This window comes from Babylonia areolata, chromosome 11 (assembly GCF_041734735.1).
Source record: "Babylonia areolata isolate BAREFJ2019XMU chromosome 11, ASM4173473v1, whole genome shotgun sequence".
NCBI lineage: Eukaryota > Metazoa > Mollusca > Gastropoda > Neogastropoda > Buccinidae > Babylonia > Babylonia areolata.
Window position 1 is genome coordinate 9,245,288 of NC_134886.1, and position 15,000 is coordinate 9,260,287.

At 40.8% G+C, this 15,000-nt stretch overlaps 2 protein-coding genes across 2 annotated transcripts in view; both read right to left on the minus strand.

Annotated features, from left to right (window-relative positions):
• Window positions 1–4,667, minus strand: part of LOC143287502 (uncharacterized) — a 6,944-nt gene extending 2,277 nt beyond the window's left edge. Inside the window, exons 1-5 of the mRNA XM_076595534.1 lie at window positions 4,273–4,667; window positions 3,177–3,418; window positions 1,848–2,120; window positions 784–900; window positions 1–207 (exon numbers count right to left, since the gene is read on the minus strand). The exon at window positions 1–207 is cut by the window's left edge and continues 48 nt beyond it. Of these exons, the coding sequence (XP_076451649.1) occupies window positions 1–207; window positions 784–900; window positions 1,848–2,120; window positions 3,177–3,332 (753 nt within the window). The 5' untranslated portion in view covers window positions 3,333–3,418; window positions 4,273–4,667. The remainder of the gene's footprint in view (window positions 208–783; window positions 901–1,847; window positions 2,121–3,176; window positions 3,419–4,272) is intronic.
• A 9,177-nt stretch (window positions 4,668–13,844) lies between these two features.
• Window positions 13,845–15,000, minus strand: part of LOC143287288 (uncharacterized) — a 17,593-nt gene continuing 16,437 nt past the window's right edge. Inside the window, exon 12 of the mRNA XM_076595232.1 lies at window positions 13,845–15,000. This exon is cut by the window's right edge and continues 63 nt beyond it. Within this exon, the coding sequence (XP_076451347.1) occupies window positions 13,864–15,000 (1,137 nt within the window). The 3' untranslated portion in view covers window positions 13,845–13,863.

Below are 15,000 nucleotides of genomic sequence, written 5' to 3' on the forward strand. Positions count from 1 at the left end.
CACCGCCCTGTGGAAATAGTACCGGTCCTGCCTGGTGTTGAAGTAGTGGAACATCTTGGGGTGGCTGATGGCCGAGGTTGGGTGCTCGATGGTCCACCCAACCAACCCCACCCCCTCGGCCTGCTCCACAGCGCTGGAGATGTCGCCAGTCCTGAAGTAGTCTGTTGAGTCCACCCAGATCACGGAACCGTGCTTCTTCAGCATTTCCTGGAGCAGGGGGAGGGGGGGGGGGGGGGGGGAGAAAATAAATTTAAGAAAAGACAAAAAAAAAAAAAGGGACAATTAATCTAGATCTGAATTTCATCTATTCAAGGAGAATGTTTTACGCATTATTTAGTTAGGCCTGCACACATTCATGTATGTGTGTGCACACACATACATGGCAAAGGCACATGGAAACAGACACATGCATATGCACATGTGCACACAACCCCACACCAGCACACATACACACACACACACACATACATACGCACACACACACAAACATGGAAAATGATGCTTCATGATCAGTAGTATTTATCTAACAAAAAAAAGTTCTTTGTATTTCAATTGGCATTCAAAACGTTTCATCAAAAAAATATGTCACAGAAAATAAAATGAATGAAGAAACACAGAAAATAGCAGAATTAAGATGAAATCTTTCCTTTTGAGTTCTTAAAAAGTTGATCCACAGGCGTTCAGAAAAAAGTCGACTGTTTCTGACAATTCCATCCGTCAAGTCAAGTCAAGTTTATTATCTCCAGAGAGAAATTCACATACACACGTAACTGACTGTTTTACCTGAATGCAAACTGGCCGATAACTTCTGATGGAGAGGTCTGCAACATGCGCTGGGTATTTTTCAAACTCAAATCGCCGTACCTCACAATTCTGTGTTCTGTTGCAGTATTTCTGAAGCTGTAACAAATATACAGATCTATAAATGTTGCATCCATATTTCACTGTTTCTTGTGCATTTTGCTGATTTAAATTCATGTTTAATATTCATCCTCTCTATGTAAGTGGGAAAGCATTGGTTTAGCCCATCTGCTTGTCATTGAACATGCTGCATACACACAAACACACACACACACACACAAATATATATATACTTGTATACACACACAACATTCAATTTCATCTAGGTGAAACTGAACACAATGACCATCTGCAATGTCAATAAGTTCTTCAACCTTTTTTCTTAAAAACAGTAATAGAACTTTATTCCTGGTCAGGTCGAATAATCATAAACAGTGCCACTGCTCTGCATACCCAAAAAAGTTATAAAGCAAGCTGCTAAGTTTTTATCGTTTTCAGATTTTAATTCAACCCCTACACTTTGAAGTTAAATTTATCGCCCAAAACGGAGCATGGCTGCCAACATGGTGGGATAAAAATGGTCATACTCGTAAAAGCCCACGTGTGTACATACAAGTGAACGTGGGAGTTGCAAGTGAACGTGGGAGTTGCAGCCCACGAATGAAGAGGTAGTTAAATTGTTGCCATGTTCATGACTTCGGACTGAGGGGGAGAATGTGTGGTGTGAGTGATGGGCCTTTGAATGCACATGTAATTTCCCATAATAAAGATGTACTTATTGTATTGTATTGCATTGTATTGTATTGTAATAGAGATGTATTGTGTTGTATTGCATTGTATAGTAATTACTTCTATTGTATTGTATTGTATTGTATTGTATTGTATTGTATTGTAGCCATCTGATATTTGAAGCCGTGGTCACCTTCGAACCTGAAGGAGGAACATCATTGTATTGTATATGTAATATAAATTATAATGTATCTTATTGTATTGTATTGTACTGTACTGTACTATACTGTATTGTATTGTATTGTACTGTAACGTACCGTGAGAGGTGTCACTTCAGAGGAGGTGAGGTCAAACAACACCACATGGTAGCCAGGTAAATGCTGAGCGACCGACTGCACCAACACACGGGCATTCTCCCAGTCCTCCTGGCCAACGCTGGTAGCAATCACCGGCTTCAAGCCTCGGTCCAGAGCTTGCTTGTTACTGGAGGCAGTTTTCTCCACATCAGTGATCACCTCCCCTGGCTGTGTCTCTCTGAGGCCCAGTCGACTGAGGTATACTGGGTCAACAGCCACCTCCTCCTGGTTGTTCTGTTTGAACGTCATTGGGTTGGACTGACAATTAAATATCGGTGACTGGTTTCTTCAAAAGAAAAGTGTTCTCTGGCTTAGAATAACAGAATTACTGAACTAGCAATAAACAAGAAAATGAAGTGGATGTGATGATATTTGATAGTACAACATTTTTTATAAACATAAAATGATTCAGGTAATTCAAATGAATGCTCTGAACATTTTGGTTCAATTGCTTTACACATTAGAAAGGATGATTAAATTTGCACAGACTTTAAGGTAATAGACTAATACTGCACAGACATACAGAGACAGACACACTGATAGAACAGATCCTGAGATGGCTATATAAATTAATTTAACATACAGACAAACATAATAAGAAGAGTGCAATTCAAATAACAGCTAAATGAATAACTACATAAACAAAAAACATCTTTCAAAGAACACTCAAGATATAATAAAATGAGCAAAAAATCAACGACAACAACAAAATTTTTTTTAACACAAAACACTGTCAATGAAATGCCCAAAATTTTCTCAGTTCTGAAACTTTCATGTTTTTCTTCTCGAGTTCTTCTCTCCCCTCTCTCGGACCTCTAAATCAGCTGGTCAGGTTATCAAAATGATTTCAAACTGATCTTATGGGTACAGCTGATAGTGTGCAGTCATCTGCCTTGGCTGCTGGAGCATATTATTGTTGAATGTTTACAGTGGTTGCCTCAATCAATTCCCCAATGTTCAGCTTTGAGACTCTTCATATGACGCAGTTATAAACACACATACAAACACATGTACACACATGTAAGAATATATATGCACATAGGCTTGCACATGGACACACACACACACACACACACACATCAAATCAACACAACCACACACATATTTCCAATAAATTAATGAATTAGCTGGATTCATACTGAGATTTAAAAAGAGGCAAACATATTCTAAACCATAACTAACAAAAATAAAATAAAATTAACAGTCACAAACCATTAGAAACATGCAGAATGTCATTTAGCTTTAAACTGATCACAAGAAATAACCAGACACATATATGACAATACATACCTGAGCACTGCTGGGCAAGTTCCTTGCATTCTTGTGTGTTATAGAAACCTCTTCCTCAAATGCCGGTGAGGGAGACCCTAGCAGCCATATTATACCACTACTCAGCACGATGAAGGCAAACACAATGTAGAATTTTTTGGTTTTCATCTGCTCCATAAAACCAGTTTTTGTTGTTGTTGTTGATGCTTTTTCTTAAATCAGTAAATGCTTGTCTGTTCACTGTTCTTTCAAATCTGCGAGTCCTGAAATCATACATTACAAAAAGCAAATGTTATAACTTATATAAGAAAAAAAGTGTGTGTGTGTGTGCGTGCATGCGTGCGCTTGCATGCATACCTGCATCACTGCATATGTGTGTGTGTGTGCTTGTGTGTCCAATAAGTGATAAGAATGAAAACAAGTATCATGAAAATTAATGGGCAAGATCCTCCCTCTTCCTGAAAACAGAATCCGAGACTCAAAACTAAGCCAACTTGCTTGGGGTATCATTACAACCAAACTAAACTCACATTTCCTTGTACTGTAGCCCTGAGTTTTAAAAAAAAAATCCCTTTTCCCCCTCTTCTCCTTCAAACTACTAAAAATGACCAAGGGTGGATCATTCAATATCGTGACTTGCTTGGTTGATGGGGAAGTGTGGTCAGACTGTGAAGCTATAAGCAAAATACGCTGCTGCATGCGGAGTAGCCCAAGCTTCAGGCCAATGTAAAGACCAGCTCTGGGTACACTTAACAAACTTGCCTTTTGACTTGAGACAATGGCACTGAACCTGAACCTGAACCGGAAGGGATCTGGGTTCGCATGCTATTCCGTTTGTCCCGTGTGTCAGTGTAAACCGTTTCATGTATCTGCAGACACCCTGAGCTCAACAGACATATGGCGACCTAAATAGCCATTTTTTTTTTCACCACAAACCTGAGTCAGCGACTGAGTAAGTCAAGAAGTGACTGGTTGAGTGTTTTTGAGAAAGAATACTGATGGGCGTATTCTACGAATTCTCTTAATTTAGAAATTGAGAATGATCATCAGAATCAACGTTATAGACACTTCTTTTTCAGCCTACCTTTGTGTGTTTAAAACTGATAAACTTTCTAACCTTGAAAACAAGGCTGACACTCTTTGCTTTCGGCACAAACTCCGTGGTCGGAATGTCGTCTGCGTCGTCTGCAAATTTCCGGAAGTGCACTATGCGTCTTTTTAGTCAAAGTTAAACAATTATAAGTATGTTTTATCTCACTTTATCTTCTTTCTCCTTCTCGCCATTGCAGTAAAAGCAAGCGATATATAGCAAAAGTGCTTATGTGGCTTTGTTTCTAAAAAAAAGAAAAGAAAAAAAGGAAATATAACCGATGGATTTAAAATCTAATTCTTCGAGTGTTAATCTTATTACTACAGATCTGAATTTGAGAGACAGAAACACAAAAAAAGTACAACAATAGAGGTAAGGCAAACAAACTGTTATTGTAGCAATAAGAAGTATTGTTGTTGTTGTTGTTGTTTTTACAATGTAACAAATAAAAATAGGACACAAATGTAAATGTGATTGTTTCTGTGCCTGTGCCTCTGTGTGTGTGTGTGTGTGTGTGTGTGTGCCTTTTCCCAACAGAAGTGGTGTAGCATATAATTATGAATCAGTCTGCTTGCTTTGACATCTCCATGAAACTGAAACAGAAACTCTCTGTGTGTGTGTGTGTGTGTGTGTGTGTGTGTGTGTGTGTGTGTGTGTGAGTGAGTGTGGTAGTTTCTGTGTGTGGGTCTGTCTGTCTGTCTGAGTAACTGTCTGTCTGTCTGTGTCTGTGTGGTTCTGTGTGTGTTTCTGTGTGTCTGTGTGCATGTTTACCATCAGTGTGCATGCACATAAACATGCCCATATGTGTGCTTGTATACATGTATGTACTTGATTCAGAAAAAGAAAAGATAAGAAGAAAAGAAAAGAACTGAATGAAAAGGGAGCAAGACACATTTGAAATAATTTCCTGGGGTGCCAACTTCTGTCAGATCCAACTGGCTCTTCCGAAGGAATTTAACTGTTTGCCTGCTACCAAAGCAAGTGGTGGCCATTTCGTCTTTTTGGGACTTACTGGTTTTGCAGTCAAAGGCTGCCAGCTACATAGACAAGTGAATATTCTCCCACTAATCCGTAGATAAGAGTACAATAAAGAAATCATGATGCAAAAGATTATGACAGGCAATGCACCACCAACATTAAAAGACAAATTTTCTGTAAATATATCAAGGAATCCCCCCAAAGTCCATATCCCAATTCCAAGAATTGACCTGTTCAAATCCAGTCTGGTCTACTCAGGCGCCACCCTATGGAACTCACTCCCAGAAACAATTAAACAACGCCAGTGCCCAACCACCTTAAAAAAAACATTGCCTGTCCCACCTTATACCATAATGTGTAATGTAAATTGTTCATTTTAATGATACTGTTTGTCAAATGTGTATGGTTGACTGATAACCTCCCTCACCCTCCATCCCCCACTCTGATCTGCAGTGCGGTGTGTGTTGTTTGTTTCATTTTGTTCATTTTTTCTCATACATTTTTTCCCCATACATTTTACTAACACCATGCTTGTACCTGTATGCCATGTGTGTGTGTGTGTGTGTGTGTGTGTGTGTGTGTGTGTGTTTATTTTGTTTTTTGTTTTTGTTTTTTTTAATTTTTATTCTAATCTTTTTTTTTTCTTCCATGTTATGTATCTCTACTAACACCATGCTTTCATACTTTCATTTTATTTAGTATTGTGTAGTGTAGACCTTATTCAGGGCGGGGACTGGATGTAAAAAAGCACACAGTGCTTATCTATTATCCTGGAAACAAAGAATTTGTCTTGTCTTGTCTTGTCTTGTAGACAGTCTCCAGAACATGTAAGAAGCAGCTCATAAAGAATGGAGAAAAGCATTGGAGAGGGAAGTAAATAAGAGATGGAAGATCATTTTGAAGAACAATTCTTTTCATTCTGATTCATGTTTCCATATGCTGTATTTAGTTGTTTTTCAAAAGACTTTTATTGTTGCATTTATTAGGAGCTTCCAGTGTAGTTGGAAACTCTGGGTTACCATTTAGCCTGTTGAAGGATGACTAGGCATTGCTTGTTTTGGTTAGAAATGGACTGCACAGATGTATACCTCTGTGTCTTGTGGAAGAGCTATAGAGACAATTTAATCAGTCCAGACATCCTTTGAAATTAATTCAGTACTGATTTGTCTGAAGCAATGCACACTGAAAAACAAAACTAAAAAAAGCTTAATTTTTTTCAGCCAATATATTGCCTTTCACTTTCTTCTACATCAAGCCATATCCTTTCAGTTATTTTTCATTTTCACTCCTTCATTTGTGGTCAGTGAAAATCCAGAGGAGGTGTTGATAAATGAATTAATAAACAAATGATATGGATACTTATATAGCACCTGTCCTCGGTCGGAGACCAAGCTCTAGGCGCATTACAAACACAGGGTCATTTGCACAACAGGCTGCCATTGGGCGCTCATCATTCATTTCTTGTGTCATTCAATCAGGTTTCAGTCACACACACATACACACTCAGACAGACATGTAACATTTTACGTGTATGACTGTTCTGTTTATTTACCCTTCCATGTAGGCAGCCATATTCTGTTTTTAAGGGTGCGCATGCTGAGTATGTTCTTGTTTCCATAAGCCACCGAATGCCGACATGGATTACAGGATCTTAAATGTGAGCATTTGATCTTCTGCATGTGTATACACATGAAGGGGGTTCAGACACAAACAGGTCTGCATCTGGGACACTGGAAAAATCTTCACCCTTTATCCAACAGGCGCTGTAACCAAGATTTGAACCCAGGACCCTTAGATTGAAAGTCAAACGCTTTAACCACTCTGCTGTTGTGCCCAATTACTTATTACTTTAACAGATCGTGCAGAGGTATTACGTCTTGCAGTAGGTGCTGGCCAAGGGTCAAAACATCCTGCAATAATATTCCTCTGATGACCTCTGCAATGCTCACCATTCTGTCATGGCAATTGATTTGGGCAGCATCCATATTTGACATGCTCTAACAGATGTTCCAAACACTTGTTCTCTCTCATGCGAACCCTAAACTAATTTGGCTACAGACACCTAAATGATCAAATGACTTCTTCAGACAGCTTTGACCATGACTGTGAGAGGCAGAAACATGTCAAGCATGTTTGCTTCAGGTACGCTAGTGTAACCAACTGTCAGAGTTTAACCAGCCCTCACCTCAACTGTTCTGTCATGTTTTTGTGCTATCATTCACATTACACACACACACACACACACACACACAGAGTTCCATTTCTTTCAGTTATACATGTATTCTCTTTTAATTTGTGAAGTTGATATTTGAGTAATTTAGGAAGGAAGTTATGTATGGTTGAATCTTGGAGAGGTGTTGCCAGCATGAATGTTCAGACTGATTTATGGTGGGAAGGTAGTGACTTTTATCCTTAATGGGTCAGGATGCATCTGGTCGACTTGACAGACAGTTCTGGGACAACATAGGCACATGACAAGTTTATATATATATATATATATATATATATATATTTTTATAACAGCTTAATAGCTGTATCATTACCTAGTCTTTTACATTCTGGTGCCTGGTGGGTAAAGGGTGGAGATTTTTCCGATCTCTCTGGTCAACATATGTGCAGACCTGCTTGTGCCTGAACCCCGTTCATGTGTATACACAAGCAGAAGATCAAATACGCACATTAAAGATCCTGTAATCCATGTCTGTGTTCAGTGGTTTGTGGAAACAAGGCTGCTTGCATGGCAGGGTAGAAACAGTCAGTCTCATACACATAAAAGCCCACTCATGTACATACGAGTGAACTTGGGAGTTGCAGCCCATGAACGAAGCAGAAGAAGAAATAGAAATCTGATTCCAAGGATGAGAAAAAATCAATTTAGCTGTGATTATTTGAAATTATTCAGTGCACCTATAATTGAAGGAACACTCTAGCACTAGGAAGCGAGAGAATCAAAGCGCGCTGGTTTGAATCACGGTTCAGCTGCCGAGATGTTTTCCCTCTCCACTAGACCTTGAGTGGTGGTCTGGACGCTAGTCATTTGGATGAGACAATAAACCGAGGTCCCGTGTGCAGCATGCACTTAGCGCACATAAAAGAACCCACAGCAACAGAAGGGTGGTTCCTGGCAAAATTCTGTAGAAAAATACACTTTGATAGGAAAAACAAATAAAACTGCACACAGGAAAACATACAAAAAAATGGGTGGCGCTGTAGTGTAGTTATGTGCTCTCCCCAGGGAGAGCAGCCTGAAATTCACACAGAGAAATCTGTTGTGATAAAAAGAAATAAATATACAAATACAAATAGCATCCAACCACAGGTTGATTCAGCTGGGTGGGGTTGTCTTGCATGATATATTCAAAATATTTGTGTTACAAGCACACACATATTTCCTTATTGCGTGTGGTTTTTCCTGAATCTGACTATGAATTATGCACTCTCGGCTTCAGGCTAAAATGAGATCATACTGTGGATTCAAGCAAAATTAAACCATGATTGACACCCACATCCACAAACATTCTAGTGCATTAACACACACACATGAACACACACACACACACACACACACACACACATTCTAGTGCACACACACACACACACACACTCATTTTGGAACACACTGTAACAACCTCAAACTTACACATACACACATACGAATGTGATGACACACACGTGCAAATTAAACAGTCACAGCCAATGTATGTAAATCTTTTATTGTACATACAATTGCTCGTAAATGTCACTTGAACCAAGTTCAGGCCTCAAACTCAAAAGTTGAGACAAAACTTGAAAATTGAATTTAGTCAGCAAGCACTGGACGTGAACAAATGAAGTAACCATTATAAAAGACAAAGGCATATTTACTTACTTACTGCCAAATTAAGCCCACTGGCATATAGAGCAAAGGCACACAATGTCATGGTTTATTATCAAGTGGATTTTTCTACAGAATTTTGCCCAGGACAACCCCTTTTCTTGCTACGGGTTCCTTTACATGTGTTAAATGCATGTTGTGCTTGAGACCTAAGTTCATCTAATCTGACGGATTAGCACCAAATTCCAGACAGACTTCTCTCTGTGATAAAAAGTAATACAATAATATACATGCAATATATACTAACTTCCCATCAGCATGCACACCAATAAATATTGTTAACAGACATTTGTTCTGGGCGATATTTTTTCTTCCCATTTTACTTCTTTTTTTCTTGGATTAAAAAAAAAAGCTCTAGAAAAGTACTGAATGGCACTGGGTAGAACGGTGAGCTTTTGTTGTTATTGAAGTGGGGTAGAAGAAGAAAGAAGGAAGGGGTAGAATAACAGGCAGAGGATAGGTGTACAATCCACTCTCTCCTCGTACCACAGCAGGGTCTTATAGAAAGATGAATTGAGGTGTTTATTTCTCTAACTTTAAACAACACACCTGGAACACACACAATATCAAATCCCAGGTCAAAACAATACCAAAACATATACTAGACATTGTTGCCATTAATTAAAGGCTGATGTGACAGGAACATCAAAATGCTGTCTGAACAAATTAAATAGACCACAGATAATCTTTCTCCATTCCTTCACTCAATATCTAGCCATACACTCTCTTCTCAAAGAGATCTATGTAAAAAAAAAAAAGTAAAACAAGCTCCATTTAGCTTACCACCAACAGTCTGTGACATAAGATAATGTGCATCAAATATAATTTATGGCAGATAGTTACAAACTCCCAATGTTTAACTCCTGTTAAATCAACATACAATAACAACCGTTTCCAATAAGACTGAACACATCTGTACTTTGTCTTTATAAAGTATCTCACTGTTACAATTATTACATAGGAATCATATAGTTACCAAGTAATTTGGTAAATATATAGCAACCTGTGTGCACCAACATAGGACTGCCTCTCAGTGATCTCAAATCTTATCGAACACATACAGCTATGTGTTACCCCACTGGCATATAACACATGACTACAGCACATGGTAATCACAACTACCAACAAGTCACGCATGTTCCCCATGTTGCATTATCACCCATGTGCACACACATGGAAAAGCATGAACATACAGTTAGCCTGTAAATTTATCCACCTTGAATACAACCATCACCACCTGACAAACAAAACAGGTAGGTCAAACCTCAAAATAACTCCCAAAAGTAGCTAACCGAAACATTCTGCACAGATACTACACACACATCATTTATGTAGTTCTTTTTGACTAAATCAAGTTAATGCTTACACTGTTCCCACAGTATGTCAACAACTGACACACCACTGACATGTTACTGAACATTATCATTTAATGATTTATGTAAGCCAAGATGCAACAACATGTAAACTCAAACATGATGTCCAAGCATCATACCATCATATCAACCTGAAGCAAACAGGAAAGGGGGGAGCAGGGGTGTGGAGGGGATACCCTAATACCCCCTAACCCCAAACCAATACTCCATTTAGTCAAGTGTTGGCTACATTGTGTATGTTAACCACTTTTCCTTCAGTCACTACCCTCAAATACAATTAAGCCACACACACACTGACTATACTCTGTCCCAAGTCATGGTAACTGCATCAACACATTCCAGCTACATTAACTGTGCAATACAACATCAGCCAAAAGTGTCTAAATGTTCATGTGATACAACATCATAATTCAACTGACACCAAACTGTTTCCAAAATGTTAAAGCAAACTATGTTACCAATACATAATTTGTATTGCATAAAGAATACAACACCTGCAAGTAATGTACTTACACCCAAACTAGCCTGTTTCAATTACTATTGTTCAATGTAACCACAGACACCAAAAATCAGTACTGCAGCTAGTCTTTTGTGAAAAATAAACAGAAAAGACATGTTTCCCATGGAACTGAACCTCAGTACATTACTCACTTTTAGATCAATTCATTAAATGCCTTGGGGCTTCCTGACTTAAGTTAGACACCAAACTTTCAGGATTCATGAAATAATAACTGAGTTCAATTAACCAAAGTAAAACAGACTCTTAATTACAACAACATCCGAGACATGCAAACTGGATTAAAGAAAAAAAAAGGACAAATCAGAGCAGTGATAACCAACAATCACCAAAGTAAGTATGTCCCAGTAGCACTGAGAACACCCAAGTGTCAGTTACAACAACTAAGAAATAATAAAAATAAAGCAAGCCAAGAAAATTACTGAGTCAAACACATTAAACCACCACAAGGAATACATGACAAAACCAACTATGTACAGACTAATGATTCTTAGCCAACACAGGTGTTGACTTCATTGTCCACAAGACACTCTCCGAGTCTCCATAATTGACCACTGACACTAGTTGTGCCCTTATAAGTTGCCTGTTCTTCAAATCTATTTTCCAAAAGCCCTTTTCTCTTCCAGCCGCATGACTATAGACTAATTCACGGTTCCAATTCATCTTTTGATCTAGAGAAAACAGGCAAGAGTTGGAAAATAACCTTTCTGTCAGTTCAGTTATTGAATCATTTTCCAAGAGCAAAAAAATTCAAAGTCCATTTTTCCACCACTGTTTAATACATCCAAGTGTATCTGAGAGAAATCTAAACAATTACCTATCACACACACATAAATCCTGACTGACATATTAATAATCAATGTGAGATTCACTTCATGTTCATGTGACAGAATACAATCCCACTGGGGCAATGTGTTAGTCACAGAATCCAATACCAGGAACCAAGCATTCGGCTAAGTCCGAAAAACAGCTGCTGATTTGATACTTACAGCCCCCTGGTATTGTCTGGTCAGTCTGGCTCTTTTGGCTTCTTCTTGGCAAGGCAGAAAAGGACGAAACCCCTCTGCATACTGGTTTTATTCTCTCTCACCCATTCACTCAATGCAAATTTATATCTTAAAACCCAGACCTTCCCAATTGGTTTAGCTAACTGACCAATCAGACAAATACACTACCAGGCCCTCCCACACTGGTTGTGGAGGAAACTAACCAATCTGGAACCAGCAGTGCTAGACTTTACACTTTTGATGCTTTTTTCGTGGAACCCACACTGCCAAGGAGAAGGGAGGGGGGGGAGGGGGGTTGAAAAGAGGAAGGGAAGGGAGGAGGAAAGATTGCCCAACTCTGATTCTGTTCCAAACAGTTCATGATAAACACACCATACCATGCGGTGACCATTGAAGCAGATGCCATCAGTCCTGCCGGAAGATCAACACAGAGGGTAAGAGGGGGAGGGGTGGTGGTGGTTACGACAGATGTAGCACTGTCTAATAGCTCATGGCACACACACCACTGGTAGTGTCATGTGCAGTAAATATCACTGAGAGGAAGGGTTAACAAATGAGGAAAATGGGGTTGAGGGTGATGAAAGGGGAACGGAAAAGGGCAGGGGAATGTATCGGAAGAGAACGGTCTGAGGATATACCATCTTTAATTAGTATTTCATGATAACTTACTGTGACTGTTCTCATGTGAACCACTGGGACTGTTCTCATGTGAACCACAGTGACTGTTCTTCTCATGTGAACCACTGTGGCTGTTCTTCTCATGTGAACCACTGTGGCTGTTCTCATGTGAACCACAGTGACTGTTCTCATCATGTGAACCACAGTGACTGTTCTCATGTGAACCACTGTGAGTGTTCTCATGAACCACTGTGACTGTTCTCATCATGTGAACCACTGAGACTGTTCTCATCATGTGAACCACAGTGACTGTTCTCATGTGAACCACTGTGAGTGTTCTCATGAACCACTGTGAGTGTTCTCATCATGTGAACCACAGTGACTGTTCTCATGTGAACCACAGTGACTGTTCTCATGTGAACCACTGTGAGTGTCCTCATGAACCACTGTGACTGTTCTGAAGTGAACCAATGTGACTGTTCTCATGTGAACCACTGGGACTGTTCTCATGAGAACCACTCTGTTCTCAAGTGAACCACTGTGACTGTTCTTCTCATGTGAACCACTCTGTTCTCAAGTGAACCACTGTGACTGTTATCATCATGTGAACCACAGAGACTGTTCTCATGTGAACCACTGGGACTGTTCTCATGTGAACCACTCTGTTCTCAAGTGAACCACTGTGACTGTTCTTCTCATGTGAACCACAGAGACTGTTCTCATCATGTGAACCACTGTGACTGTTCTCATGTGATCCACTTGAGTGTTCTCATGTGAACCACTGTGACTCTTCTCATGTGAACCACTGACTGCTCTCATGAACCACTGTGACTGTTATCATCATGTGAACCACTGTGACTGTTCTCATGAACCACTGTGACTGTTATCCTCATGTGAACCACTGTGACTGTTCTCATGAACCACTGTGACTGTTCTCAAGTGAACCAATGTGACTGTTCTCAAGTGAACCAATGTGACTGTTCTCATGAACCACTGTGACTGTTCTCAAGTGAACCAATGTGACTGTTCTCAAGTGAACCAATGTGACTGTTCTCATGTGAACCACTGTTGTCATGTGAACCACTGTGACTGTTCTCATGTGAACCACTGTTCTCATGTGAACCACTGTTATCATGTGAACCACTGTGACTGTTCTCATGTGAACCACTGTGACTGTTCTCATGTGAACCACTGTGACTGTTCTCATGTGAACCACTGTGACTGTTCTCATGTGAACCACTGTGACTGTTCTCATGAACCACTGTGACTGTTCTCAAGTGAACCAATGTGACTGTTCTCATGTGAAGCTTCCATCCTGTTGAGCTGTGTGGCTTTACTTTCATTTCCCATGGACAGTGTGGCTGAAGAATGACGACACCTACTGTCCTCTGACAGAACGTTGCTCCTGGTGACCTCCCTTGTCAAGCTCTCCTCTCCCTCAGCCTCGTCATTCTCTTTCTGCGGTGCGTCCAGCAGCTGGTGTTGGATCTGCAAGGGCTGACCCATGGCCGTCAGTCCACCACGGTCTCTGGCCAGGGTGGCTGAGGTGTGCAGTGGAGCCAGGGGGTGGCACAAGCTGATCTGCTCTGATGGGCACGCCTCTTGCTGCCAGAACGGCAAGGCCCTGACTTGGCTGGATGGACTTGCTCCGCTCCCCTCAGGCATCCACACCTTCAGCGGCACAAACAGCTTCCGCAGGGTGTCTGGTTTCCCTGTGGTGGTGGTGGTGGTGGTGGGTGGTGATTCTGGCTCTGATTCGGTCGACTGCGCTTTCAAAGGTGACAGGGTCAAACCGTTGTCAGCTGACGTGCCAGACTCTTTCCAGGAGCTGCCAGCCTCCTCTGTGCTGCGTGTGTCTGAGGGGGTGAGGCTGGAGGAGGGCCTGGATGAAGGGGGTGAGACGTCCTCCTCGTTTCTCTGCCAAGAATGGTGGCTGCAGTTTTCACTGCCCCTGTCGCTGCCTTCCTCACTCCCCCTGTCATCGCTTCCCCCACTCTTGGGACACTTGATCTCCTTCACACGCCGGTCTGAACTCTCCACCCTCACAGCACAAACACACTGAGGAAGGGGTGCAGAGTCTGTTCCCTGCACAGCAGTCTGTCTGATCACAGCACTGTCCTCCTCTGACGCTGGAGAACGACTCATGTCTGCTGTCTGAGCAACAACACTGTGGAGAGGTCCTGGTGACGGCTCCGAAATCACCACTTCCACTAAGTGTTCTGAGCAGTTTTGATCAGCTGTGTGCAGTTCTGCTGGTCCCACTTTCTCCTGGTCTTCACTTGTGGGACTCCGAGCTCTTGCTTTCTCACAAGCACCATTCTCAACATCTTTCTCACTAACAGCGGCTGGACAGTCATGTTCTTGTGGTGTCTCCTGTTTCATCTCACA